Below are 13,024 nucleotides of genomic sequence, written 5' to 3'. Positions count from 1 at the left end.
AATATTTTTTTGGTTCATTCGAATAAAACTTTATATCTTATTATTTCTATCTTTTTTCTTTGTAAATAATGGTTATCAAATCAAAGTTATTTCAAATGTTTTGTATTTTCTTTTTGTTTTTTCTAACAAACAATTGTTGCTTTGTACTTTAAAGATTTTCCTTATGAAATTTTTTAGTTTACTATGATGTTTGTTGGTTTAGATTTAAAAAATTGTTTGTTGTTTTAAATTTAAAAAGTTTTTTCTTGGATTTTTAAGAAGATTTGTTAGGAATAATGTTGCTTGTAAAAACAATTAATAAGCACTAAAAGCAAAATCTAAAAAAAAAAGCCAAAAGAAAAAATATTAAAAAAAAACAAACAATAAGTTACAGTGAATGGGTTTTGTGTGGTTTATTATGTGCTTTATGTTTTGGTTTATATATCATGCGGCAGAAGAAAAAACTGGAGCATATGACACATCTCTAATATCTAAATATTATTAAAAGAGAACCTTTAATTCACCAATGAAGCAATCAGAACCTTTGATTGCATTTTAATCCTATGTTTTCTACCATTAGATTAGATTGCTGACATAATTTTCTTCAAATTAAATCAAACTCAATTATATTTAATTATAATTTTTTTAATAATTATAGAATTTTTAAATTCAATAATTGCATTATCAATTACAACATATTATTCTATTTATATACAAGATATTAGTTTCTCTAATTAATATTGTTCATAATTTAACTCTCTTATTTATAGCTCGTGGCTTCAAAATTCAAACCCGCTTAATTTTTTTTTTTTTTTTTTTTTTTTTTTTTTTTTTTTTTTTGTAAAAACTCATTAAATAATCATATCAATAATTTGCTCATTAAACTATAAAATCTAATCTAATCCTATTAAATTAGCAAAATATTTAAGAGTCTATTTATAATTTATCTCCCGGTATATCTCACGTAAAATAAATCAATTTGAGATTATGGTTTTGAATTGAAAACTCATTAATTAAGCAAGTCAATTAATTTGAAATTTTGATTCAATATAAAGGATATAATTTTTTGTAGATAAATAACCGAAAATCTCTAAGATAATATTTAGGATCCCATTTTTTTTTAAGATAATAATTTCCTTATTGAAAAACATCCTATATAAAAGATTACATTGAAGTTGTTCTTCTTACGATTTTAGATTGAGCCCTATGATTTACAGTGTTCATTTTCAACGGTTTTATTCTATAATTCTTTTTTCTAGGTTCTTTCTTTACCCAATTCTCCTTCTTCTTCTACAATTTCTTGTATTTACTTTGTTCTTATTACTTGTTATTATTGTATTCATGTTAAGAGGTCATGAAAAAAATTAATCAATCTACTCTAAGTATATTAGTTTCATTCATTTAGTTATAGAAACAAAATTATATCATTTATATTAATTTTTTTAATATGGTAACCTATGTTTGTCAAAAGAAAGCCATAAAAGTCGTTTTTAACGTATGATGACAAAACTCATGGAACGGACCAAAAGCAATATGAAGAAGTTTTTTGTTGTTACACTTCAACTTGCAAGAACAAATACATATATCTTATTCTAAGTTTTTCAATAATTCTTTTAGACATATTATTATACTCTTGCGGAGTTGTTATATTTATTTCTATGAAAAATATGTTGTTTGATTGCTAGGTAATATATCTGGGTTTTTTTGTAATTTGATTTTGATAAATTTGGTCTAAATTTAATAATTGAAGTAGGCAAGAAAGATATGTGCTAACAATTTTGAGTTTCTATTGCCCTCCAGAAACAAGATGTAGCCTCATAGACTGTTCCTTCATATCTTGGTAGGTCTTAGCATTTCCCCAAATTTAGCTACAAGAAGTCATGGATGCACTTCTTGAATCAATCCTTTAAACTGAATTTCATTTGTTCGTTGGATGCAGTAACCAAAATACAAGATTTGTGAAAATTCATTATTATTTATTAGTGTTAACTTTTAGCAAATTATGAAACTAATATTATATTTTGGTTCATAACATTTTTTTTCTTGTAATAACTTCTTTGATCAGAAGGTATGTATATGTGATTGGGTGTAGCCTGAAAAATCATATTTTAATTCTTATAAGGAAAAAATACTTTATAAATTTACCAAATTAAAATATATGAATTTGATGTTTATGGTTATGACAATGCACTTAAACTGTAATGTTTATCGAATTTCTTTACAGAATTTAATGTTGCTGGTACATATAACAACTTATTGTTGCTTTTGGTTTTTACAAGGCCAATATGAAAAGAGTCATGTGAGCCTCCATGGAGGTTGGTACACCAGACAAAATCAATTCAAAATGCTACTACACAACATGTTATAATTAAGAAGTCGCATCATGTTGTGATAAAACGAAGATCATGTGGATCATTTATGTTAAAAATTATAGTATTAAAAAACAAATTGCTCTAATATAAATATTAAATATTTTTATTTAATTAGTTTGGTTCAAAACGTCTAAAAATGAATCTAACTAACATTTTTTATTAAAATTTCACCTAAGATATTGCCACCTATTAATGTATTATGAATTTAATTTATTTTCTCCGCGTTCAACGTGGATCATAATCTAGTTTTAAAAAATAAAGGAAAATAGTAAATAACCCGTAAATATGTTAAAAACTATACTATTGGATAAATAAGTTTTTTAAAAACATTATAGGGTCAAAAACTCTAATTTAGAGTTGAATTTCTAAATAAAAGAAAACAATATAATTTAGAGCCGTTAGATTCTTTAGGGGGTATCCAAGCTCCAAAACACGAAGTCCAATCTCCTTCCATTAATAACGTTACAACCCTCTTATTTAAAACCACTCCCCACTTTTACATCTCATAAACCTAGCCGTTACTTCTTCTCTTTCTCTCTGTTCTTCACTTTCTCACAACAAAAGCTTCAATTCAATGGCAGCTGCGTCAATGGAATCCCCATCTCCAGATCCCCTCTTTAAGGTTTGTTTTAATCGAATTGTCATCTTTTTTTTTTTTTTTTTTCACAAAACCAACCCACTAATTAATGTCCTTTGTTTTTCGAATAGCAGGGATCAACTAACATCACGGGTTCGTCCCCGATCATCAGTCCGATCTCTGATAAGCATTTCTGGAGCATTCTTCGAAATCGGATCGATACGCTTCTTGAGAACCAGAAAGGTCCATCTTTGGTAAGAGGGTTAGGTCGAATTTGATAGATTTTGTGTTTTTGTTTCTGCGTTTTGATTTTTTGTTGGTTTTGGGAAATTTGGTTGTAGAATTACGAAGGGAAGAATCGTGCGAAAAGATTAAAGGAAGACTCGTTGCTTTTATTAAGGGGATTTGATTCTGTTGCTAGTTCCCTTTCTCAGCTTTCTAACAATCTTGACAATGCACTTCAGGTACGAACTTAATACATCCAAATCATGTCGTCTTTACTTCATTTCTTTTCGGAATCTGAAAATTGGGGAAAAAAGGACTCTTTTATCTGTCCGAATAATTGTTTTCGGTTTTCAAAAGCCAAAAAAGAATCAGCCTAAATCTTGTCTCTTGTGAGTTATCTATTTCGCTTATGGAATTCATCTTCTAAGTGGGTCGTAAGAACATATTGAAATTGAGTCACTTCTGAAAAATTTACAGGGAGCAAAAGATCTTGCCAGACCACCAACACTATCTGATGTTCTTCATAGTTCTTTAGAACAAGCAAAAAGAGCTCAAAGTTCATCAAAGGACGAAGAGGAAGAAGATGATAATGAGAGTTTAGATCCCAACAGAAGAGGGATGAAAAGGAAGCTGGATTCCGAGGAAATTTCTGATGAAAACCACAATGACACGAAAGAATTTGGGAAACTCAACCGAGCCAAAAATGTGAGTAAACTAAACTCCTGAGTCTTGAATAATTATATTAAGCGCAAACTTTTTTGAGTCTCTGATGGTTATCTTTGATTCATCAAGATTGCAATTTCGATGGCAAAAAGAGCAGGATTCTTGGCTAGAGAAATGAAATCAATGAAATCGGATCTTTGTTTTATGCAAGAACGATGCAGCATTCTTGAAGAAGAAAACCGGCGGCTTCGTGACGGATTTGTGAAGGGAGTTCCACCGGAGGAAGATGATTTGGTACGTTATAATAATATATATGCGCACATTATTGGGTGAAAATTTTGTGGAACAAATAAAATAAATTTGTCGATTGTCCAGGTGAGGCTTCAATTAGAGGCATTGTTGGGTGAAAAATCGAGATTGGCTAATGATAACGCAAACCTATCGAGAGAAAACCAATGCCTCCGACAGCTTGTGGAGTATCATCAACTTACTTCGCGACAGGATGAAGAGGAGGAGGAGGAGGACTACGAAAAGGTGATTAAGGGTGTGTGTTTGGACTTCTCGGAGCTTGAGGAGGATCTCGCCGGAGATGATGCCTCAGAATTACCGGAAACAGGGAGATATGGGATCTCCGACAATTATGAGGAGGACGAAAGATAGAATGGGGTTGTTGACCAAAAATGGTTTTCTTGTTATAAACGAAAAAAGTGCTTTTGAATTTTGATCAAAATGATCAATGAATCAATCATTCATATGTTATTTTAACCAGCTGGTGCATATTCCTGTGAAATACTATATGTCAGTTTTATCAATTTAAAATAACCTATTCCAGTTGAAAATAATTTTTTTAGTTCCACAATGAGTTTTCTTTTATAATTTTCAAGAATACAAATGTAAAATAAACTTCAAAACGGAACATAACTAGTTCTGGTCCGAATTTAATTATTTAGTTTGGGATAAATTATTTAAAAATCATTTCGGATCTACAATATTTCTTTTTGAAAATAATTAATTCATGTTCATTCGATCATACTAAAAGAATGTAGTGAATGCAACATATTTAGTACATAAATATGCACATAGTACAATATAACATATAAAAAAGTAATGCTATAATTGTAGATGAATATGAAGGGTTGTAGATGCATTGTAGATGAATATGAAGGGTTGTAGATGCATTGTAGATGAATATGAAGGGTTGTAGATGCATTGTAGATTGATATTAACAACCTTTTTTTTTTTTTTTTTTCAAATATGTCATACACATTTTTACTATGTTATTTATAATAGGTCAGTTACACGACCGTACGACGTGCAAACAACCCTTAACCTCCAAAAACAACAACGAAACTCATCCAACTCAATTATAACACTTTGAAATCGATTTGTAATGCCTTAAAATGGATTAGTAGAGTTCAAAACATTTTTCAAGCATCAAAAATCCATCCTAATTAACACTATTAATGTGATTTATTCAACAATGAAGAAGGTCATCATCCTCAACTTCAATTCAAGCTTTAACACATCGTTAATGACCTTTAAGTTGGATTTCCTTCAATGATTTGAACATATAACACTTTAATATATCCAAATCATATCACACCCTCCATTTTATAATATTTTTCAAATGGATCAAAAGATGATCCATCATTGCTATAAGTCTATAACTCAATTTGTAATTCAACGTTTCATAACTTCATGATTCACCACCATTTGAACGAATTTTACTTCAATCAAATGGATATGGAGCAATCAAATCCATGTGCAAACGATATAAAATTAGTGATTATTCCACTTTTTTGTAATATATGAATAATTTGGGCGACACCCCATTGTTGGAACTTAAAAATACAACACACAACTTATAATGGATAATGATATACCTCAATTGTTTCTTTTCATGAAATTGATGTTGAAACTTGAAAGAAAACATTAATCATACTCCAATTTTGAATTCTCCTCATGAATTGAATCCTATTCCCCTCTCTATTTCTCTAGATTGTCAAATACTCAAATGAAGAAGAAAAACAAGTCCAACGCTTAATTATCCATAGCTATCCCTTGGACAAGACTAGTCCCTCTACTCCGACTATATTATGTAAAATATACCCTAGATGGGACATACTTAACATTAGTGGTACCTAAATGAATAGGTTAATGTTCGTTTAGTCCGTAAGTTTAAATACTAAAGGCATATGGGTCCAACATTTAAAAGAGATAAGCCTAGAATAAACCCAATAATAAGCCCAATACAATTAGACGCATCCAACACAAGAGAATAAACCTAACATTAGAGTAAACTCGATCAATGATGCAAGCTAAACCAATTACCAAAGACCATTCAAAATATTTAGGCTAAGTAATTTAATGGCCAAAATCCAAGATACGGCCAATTCATAAGATTGTCACAAACCTTCATAAGATTGACGCAAACCACAAAGTAAGCCCAAACTTAAGATGAATGACAAATTCGTCACTTATCAAAATATTTTATTCCTTTAAATCAATTTATACAAATTAATCTCACGTATATTAACACAAAGTTTTCAACTTAAATCACCAAAATTCATAAAATATTATGGTACTTCTAATTTTCATAAATTCTAAAATACTATCACCTCAAATAAAATTTCATCCAAAAGTCAATTCTTATCTTTAAAACTTTCAATATTATTTACAAAAAAATCTAATTTATTTGCTAAAATTTTACACTTAAAGGGTAAAACGTTTAACCCAAATTGTGGATTTACACATGAGACCATTATTAATTTCAAACATAAAGATTACGAGAATTTTTTGACTCGATCTTTTGTGTTCCATGAGTTATGTTAACTCAACTTCTACACCTCTATATAGTTGTAGATTTCAATAAGATATACATGTTTTACAAAAAATAAACCTTTGAGAAATAATTCAAGGTATAAAGTTTTATAAACTCCATAATTATGAGGTAAGCAATTGAAAATGTTTGAATTTAAGACTTATTGTTGTAGTCTATGTTTTGCTCAAGTAAAAATTGCAACGATCATATGTCTGGAAAAAAATAAAGACCTAACAACCTTGGCTCCTAAATCATATGCTTGAATTGATAAAGAAGTCATGGTATGAAGAATGTCGACCGATTAATGAAAAAAAGGCGAAACTAAATTAGTATACAAGTTTTTGTATACGTAGGACGTATATTTGCTAAGATAGAAGCTGTTTTAATGATGTTTGTTCATGTAAACTTGTAAAAAGCTGCTAACCAATTTCAAAGCTGCTAACCAATTTCATCCGGTAAAAGATTTGCTTTTCTATAACATTTTTGTAATATAAATGATTTTTAAGAAAACTTTTTGTAAATATGAATGATTTTAAATCTTTTTTAGTAAAATGGTGGTTTTTCATGTAATAAAATTTCTGAAAATTTATCCTAAATTTAGTTACATGATAAATGAAAAGACACTAGACATTTAATATCAGAAAACCATTTAATTGGGGTTTGGTTTGATTAAGAAACCAAATTGAACTCACAGCTAACTAGATCTATGATTTGTATATTTTATTATCAAAAAACACGTGAAATTAGTGGCGGGAATGGAGGGTTTCTACTAACGACAAATCTACAGAAAGATAAGAAAAACAGAGATCTCAGACCACCTCCACATAAATCTCAAGATAACACACACTTTATCTCTGTATGCACATCTTCTTCAACCTTTTGATCCGAAAACCCAAATGGTATCCCTCCTCCACCGTTCAGTTTCAATTTCATTCTACACCCCATCCCACCTCCCTCTCTTCACCCACTTCAACCACCACCACCGCCACCGTACCCCCTCTCTTTTGAATCTCCACCATCGTCACCCCGCCGCTTCCCTCATAACCTGCATCGAGAAGAACGGCTCCTTTATCTCAAGCAACAATGACCAACAGCCCCAAAGAACGTTGTTCCCTGGTGGGTACAAGCGCCCGGAAATAAAAATCCCCAATGTTGTGCTTCAATTGAATCCCGAAGACGTGCTGGATGACGGAAAGCTTGTTCTTGATGCTGTTGATCAGGCGGTTTCGGGGCTTGTTGGGGTTGTGGTGTTGAATTGTGGTAATGGAAGTGGGAGGAATTTGTATGATGCTGCCTGTTTGTTGAAATCGGTGATTAGGGATCGGGCTTACTTTTTGATTGCAGAGAGGGTTGATATTGCTACTGCCGTTAATGCCAGTGGTGTTGTGGTTTCTGATCAAGGTTAGAAGTTTTTGATGCATTTAGTCACTGATTTTACCCTAATTTTGAAATGATGCCTATCTATGTGTAGCTTTAGACAACTGAAATAATTTAATTTATGTATGTTGCAATTCAAAAACAGGTTTACCTGCCATTGTTGCAAGGAATACAATTATGGATTCAAAATCAGATTCGGTATTTCTTCCTCTGATTGGAAGAAAAGTGCAAAGTTTAGATGCTGCCATGAATGCCTCTAGCTTTGAAGGTGCGGATTTTCTAATGTACGATAACAATGGAGAAGAAAGCATTGAAGAACCATCGGTTTCCATTATCAATCAGACAAAAATTCCAACATTTTTCAGTGTCAACCCCGATAACAAGGATAAACTATCCAACGAAATGTTATATTTGTTACAATCTGGAGCAAGTGGATTAGTTGTTTCATTAGAAGGACTAAAGTTGCTAGGCAACGATGCCTTGAACAAGATCTATAGCATGCAGGCATCTGATAAAAGAACAGAAGCTTTACGCGATGGTTTGGTGTTGGAGTCAGAAAATGGTGTTTCGGGTGAAAAGGGGTTCACAGGGTTTGTGAATTTGGAGGATAGAGAAGTAGAGTTGATAGAAAGCGAGAGATCGATGCTGCTTGAAGCCATTGATCTTATCCAGAGAGCTTCGCCTCTGGTGATCTTTTTAATCTTATAATTTGGTAGCCAAATTGGTTTTGGTGATATTTTTTGAGTTATATATAATACTTTTTCATTGGTTTTTAATAAATGTCAGATGGAGGAAGTTTCACTTCTCAGGGATGCTGTTTCACACCTCAGTGAGCCATTCTTACTGGTTATAGTGGTAATTGTGTGCTGAACTTCAACAACTTCTGATTCCGCGGGTATAAATTGGTATTAGCTCTGAATTTCAAATGATTTTTTTTTTTTTTTTTGTTACAAAATCACCTTCAAATACTCATTTAAAACCGGGGAATTTGCAACGTAGTAAATTTCTAAATTTTTTTTTGTTGTTTAAGTTTAACCACAGAGTTGTATTATGATGTATGTAGACTTAAGTAAGTAGTATTAACAGTTTGGTACGATTTTCACTAAGATTTCTTTCATCTTGTCATGATTTGATAGGGTGAATTCAATTCTGGAAAATCAACTTTCATAAATGCTCTTCTTGGGAGAAAGTACTTAAAAGACGGAGTTGTCCCTACAACAAATGAGATAACCTTTTTACGATATTCAGAGCTTGATTCTAACGAACAGCAGCGCTGTGAAAGGCATCCAGATGGGCAATACATATGCTATTTACCTGCACCAATACTTGAGCATGTGAGACACTAATTATATATATTTAATTGCAATTTATTGGAAAATATTAATGTAATTTTGGTGAAACAGATGATCATTGTTGATACGCCAGGGACCAATGTGATTCTTCAAAGACAGCAGCGCCTGACCGAAGAATTTGTGCCCCGGGCAGATTTGCTTCTTTTTCTTCTTTCTGCTGATCGTCCATTGACTGAAAGCGAGGTAATTTTTTTTTTTCTGAAACTAACTAGAAAATATATTTATTATTATCTTACTTGAGATATTCTCGTTATGTTTTAATTTATTCTTTTGTAAATCAAATTGTATATTTTGTATCGAACTCTTACGCTTTTATCATTCCGTTCCTTTTTCAGGTTTCTTTTCTGCGTTACACACAACAATGGAAGAAAAAGGTCGTGTTTGTACTCAACAAATCCGATATATACCAAACTCCCATTGAGGTATCATACGTCCGTTTTGTCTCATTTAGAAGCGTATATTGATAAACTCCAAACCTAATCAACCATTCACATTCTGTTTCTTCAACTCGCAATTTTAAATCATTCTGAAACATTTACGTGATCTGCTGCAGCTTCAGGAAGCAATTGGATTCATCAAAGAGAACACACAAAAGCTGTTAAGCACCGATGTAACGTTGTTTCCTGTATCTGCCCGATCTGCCCTTAAACGAAAACTGTCAACCATATCTGAAGGGCATGAAGATAAGGATTCTTATTGGGAAACAACTAGTTTCTATGAGCTTGAAAAGTTTTTATACAGCTTCTTAGATGTGTCAACAAGCACAGGAACCGAAAGAATTAAACTCAAACTGGAAACACCAATTGCAATTGCAGAACAACTTCTTTCAGCATCACAAAAGCTTGTGGAAAGAGAATGCTTACAGGCGAAAAAAGACTTGGTTTCAATTAATGAGTTAATAAGCAGTGTAAAAGACTATGCATCCAAGATGGAAACCGAAAGCATATCTTGGAAGAAACAATCTTCATCGCTGGTATATTTATTATTTTATTTTCTTTGAAATGAATGAAGTTTATATTTTGGAATCTGTTTGATGTGTTGAAATAAATGCAGATAGATAAAACGCAAGCACGCGTTGTGCAGCTTATTATGTCAACTCTGCGGTTATCAAATCTTGATATTGTGGTGTCGTATGTTTTTAGAGGAGGTAATACTGCCCCAATGCCTGCTGCTACAACCATTAGAAATGACATCATTGCTCCAGCACTATTGGAATCACAGGTATGCACTTCCTTTTTTTTTTTTCTCTTCATAAAGGGTGAAAATAGTCGTTTTGCATGGAACAAGGTCCGAAATCATTAAGAAACATCAAAATAAGGACCAAGATTGCAAAAATCAGCTTTACTCAAGGACCAAAACTGAAATTTAATCTATTGACACATCATGATCTAAAAATGCTGGCTCTTGTTTTTTGAATCCAGTTTTAGATGAGTTTGAACGAAAAGAATAAGGTTTTAGAAATTGGCATTTTATTCAGATTTCTTGATTTTATGTTTTTTTTTGCAGAAATTACTAGGGGAATATGGTGAATGGCTCCGATCAAATAATGCGCGTGAAGTAAAATTTTATGAGGAAAGTTTTGAGAAAAGATGGGCATCATTTATGAAGTCGGGCAATCGATATTTGTTTGAGACTCGAAAATTGGTTGAGAGTAAAAATGAATTCAGTGTCCAACAATTAGATGACTTCAGTGCTGCTGCTGCTTCCAAACTATTTGAGCAAGAAATCCGTGAAGTGGTCAGCTTCCTTTTATAAATTTAAAACTCTTATTTAAATAAATATCCGGTTATAATGAATAAAGCAATTTAGGAATTTATTTGTAAACACTTAAAAAACACTATCATTTTACTCATGTCTCTGTACAAGTGGTTTGGTTTGGTGGTAATTAATCTTTTTATTTTTTGGGTTAATAAAGTTCTTAGGGACATTTGGTGGAATAGGAACAGCTAGTTTATTAGCTTCACTTTTGACATCTGTCCTACCAACCACTTTGGAAGATCTTCTTGCTCTTGGTCTTTGCTCTGCTGGCGGGTATTATATTTTTCAATAATAGCAACATACTTTCATTCATTTGCTTATTAGCATCCTACTTTGCTACTTGTTGATGTAATACTAGAAAGAAATGAAAAATAAATAAAAGTAGATTGCTATTTCTTGCATTTTGCCCAATGTAAAATCACCTGACCAAAATAATAATAATTTTTTTTTATTTTTTTCTTGGGTCATGTGATAGTTACATAGCGATTGCGAATTTTCCGTTTCGAAGGCAAAAAGTGGTGGAAAAAGTGAAGAGGACTGCGGATAACTTGGCACGTAAAATTGAAGAAGCAATGGAGAGAGATTTGTTGGAGACAAGTGAGAGTCTTGAAAGCTATGTTAAGCTTGTTGGTAAACCATATCAGGATTCAGCACAAACTAGATTAGATGAACTTGTGATGATTCAACAAGAATTGATAAAAATGGAGGAAAGAATCAAAGGGTTACAGATTGATGTCCAAAACCTCCATATGCCATTATGATATCATAGGCAATGCTATTCTTGAATCTTTATAAGTTTGCATTTGAGGCGTGTGTTGTGAGATGCAATTGAACAAGCTTTGGTATAGCTAATAAATTTGATTAATTTTAATGGTAATTTCTGTTAGTCAGAGTAATCTGAGATATATAGATATATAGAGTTTGAGAAGCTCGATAAGAGCTTGAGTTGAGATGGATTGAAAGCTCGTTTCACGTTTTCTTGACAAGCTTATATAGTTATACATATTGAAATATAAACATGATCGCCATGTTCTCGACCTTAACTTTTCAAGCCAAACGAGTTTGACATGCTTATATAATTTACACATATATAAATATAAACGTTATCCTTATCGCCATGTTATTAAGTTTTTTAATAAAGGTAAGGGAGGGGAAGGGAAGAAAGGAATTGGAAGGGAAATAGAAGTAAATAATTGTGTTCTTGAGTTGAAGTAAAAATAGAAGAAAATTTGTGTTCTTAAGCTGCTAGAAAAGAGAAGGAAATCAACATTCTTATAGTTTTGCCCTTCATTTGAGAGAAAAGAGATTTGTTACATGGGTAAAAATGTAACTTATGAACATTCCTCTATCTTCCCCTTCTAATTCACTCAAAACTTGAAGGATAGATTTCAATGCTATTTTGTCCTTGGGAAAATGACTTACGAAGGTAACTAACTATTTCGATTGTCCACATATAGATAATGTTTTTTTTTTTTTTTTTTTTTTTTTTTTTTTTTTTTTTTTGTTGTTCTTATTAATGAAACCAACTTGTTATTTATGTTCATACTTAGGTAATATGACCGACTATTACCTGTTTTTGCCCGTTTTAATCGGTTGCATCAATTTTACTCGGTTAAAGCTAATTACGTGGATTCTTACGTGACCATTACTCCCATTTCTTATTTAATTAGGGTTCGATACTTTCATTTTCACCATAATCATCTCCTGATTTTAGATTCAATTCACCAAATTGAAGATTAGAGTTTGGAGTTGAAGTTACGTGTTGAAGTCGACTGTAAGATGGCGTCCCAATCATCTACAGGTAAGTATTTAACTGTAGATGTTCATTACAATGGAGTATTTGCCCGAAATCCGTTGAAATACTTAGATCTCGAAAAGATAACAGTGCGTGATGTCGATT

General features: G+C 31.8%; 2 protein-coding genes across 3 annotated transcripts; both read left to right on the top strand.

The window, feature by feature from the left end:
* Positions 1–2,829: 2,829 nt before the first annotated feature.
* Positions 2,830–4,658, top strand: LOC145014279 (GRIP/coiled-coil protein). The gene is made up of 6 exons (XM_078972663.1): positions 2,830–2,973; positions 3,063–3,182; positions 3,270–3,392; positions 3,631–3,858; positions 3,946–4,110; positions 4,192–4,658. The coding sequence occupies exons 1-6, from the start codon at positions 2,926–2,928 to the stop codon at positions 4,474–4,476; spliced, it is 969 nt and encodes a 322-aa protein (XP_078828789.1). The 5' UTR covers positions 2,830–2,925; the 3' UTR covers positions 4,477–4,658.
* Positions 4,659–7,451: 2,793 nt separating this feature from the next.
* On the top strand, positions 7,452–12,001 carry FZL (FZO-like protein). Of its 2 annotated transcripts, XM_078973102.1 has the most exons (11): positions 7,453–8,038; positions 8,160–8,701; positions 8,801–8,869; positions 9,151–9,348; positions 9,418–9,549; positions 9,702–9,788; positions 9,920–10,339; positions 10,420–10,587; positions 10,873–11,103; positions 11,282–11,397; positions 11,600–12,001. In XM_078973102.1, the coding sequence occupies exons 1-11, from the start codon at positions 7,534–7,536 to the stop codon at positions 11,883–11,885; spliced, it is 2,754 nt and encodes a 917-aa protein (XP_078829228.1). In that variant the 5' UTR covers positions 7,453–7,533; the 3' UTR covers positions 11,886–12,001. The 2 variants fall into 2 exon arrangements, with proteins under 2 accessions (XP_078829229.1, XP_078829228.1); XM_078973103.1 differs by lacking the exon at positions 11,282–11,397 and having other exon boundaries at positions 7,452–8,038; positions 11,600–11,810.
* The last annotated feature ends 1,023 nt before the right edge of the window (positions 12,002–13,024 follow it).

This window comes from Lactuca saligna, chromosome 9, assembly GCF_052625555.1.
Source record: "Lactuca saligna cultivar CGN05327 chromosome 9, ASM5262555v1, whole genome shotgun sequence".
Classification (NCBI taxonomy): Eukaryota; Viridiplantae; Streptophyta; class Magnoliopsida; order Asterales; family Asteraceae; genus Lactuca; species Lactuca saligna.
The sequence above is the reverse complement of the archived record's forward strand: the minus strand, read 5'-3'. Positions and strand labels throughout refer to the sequence as shown.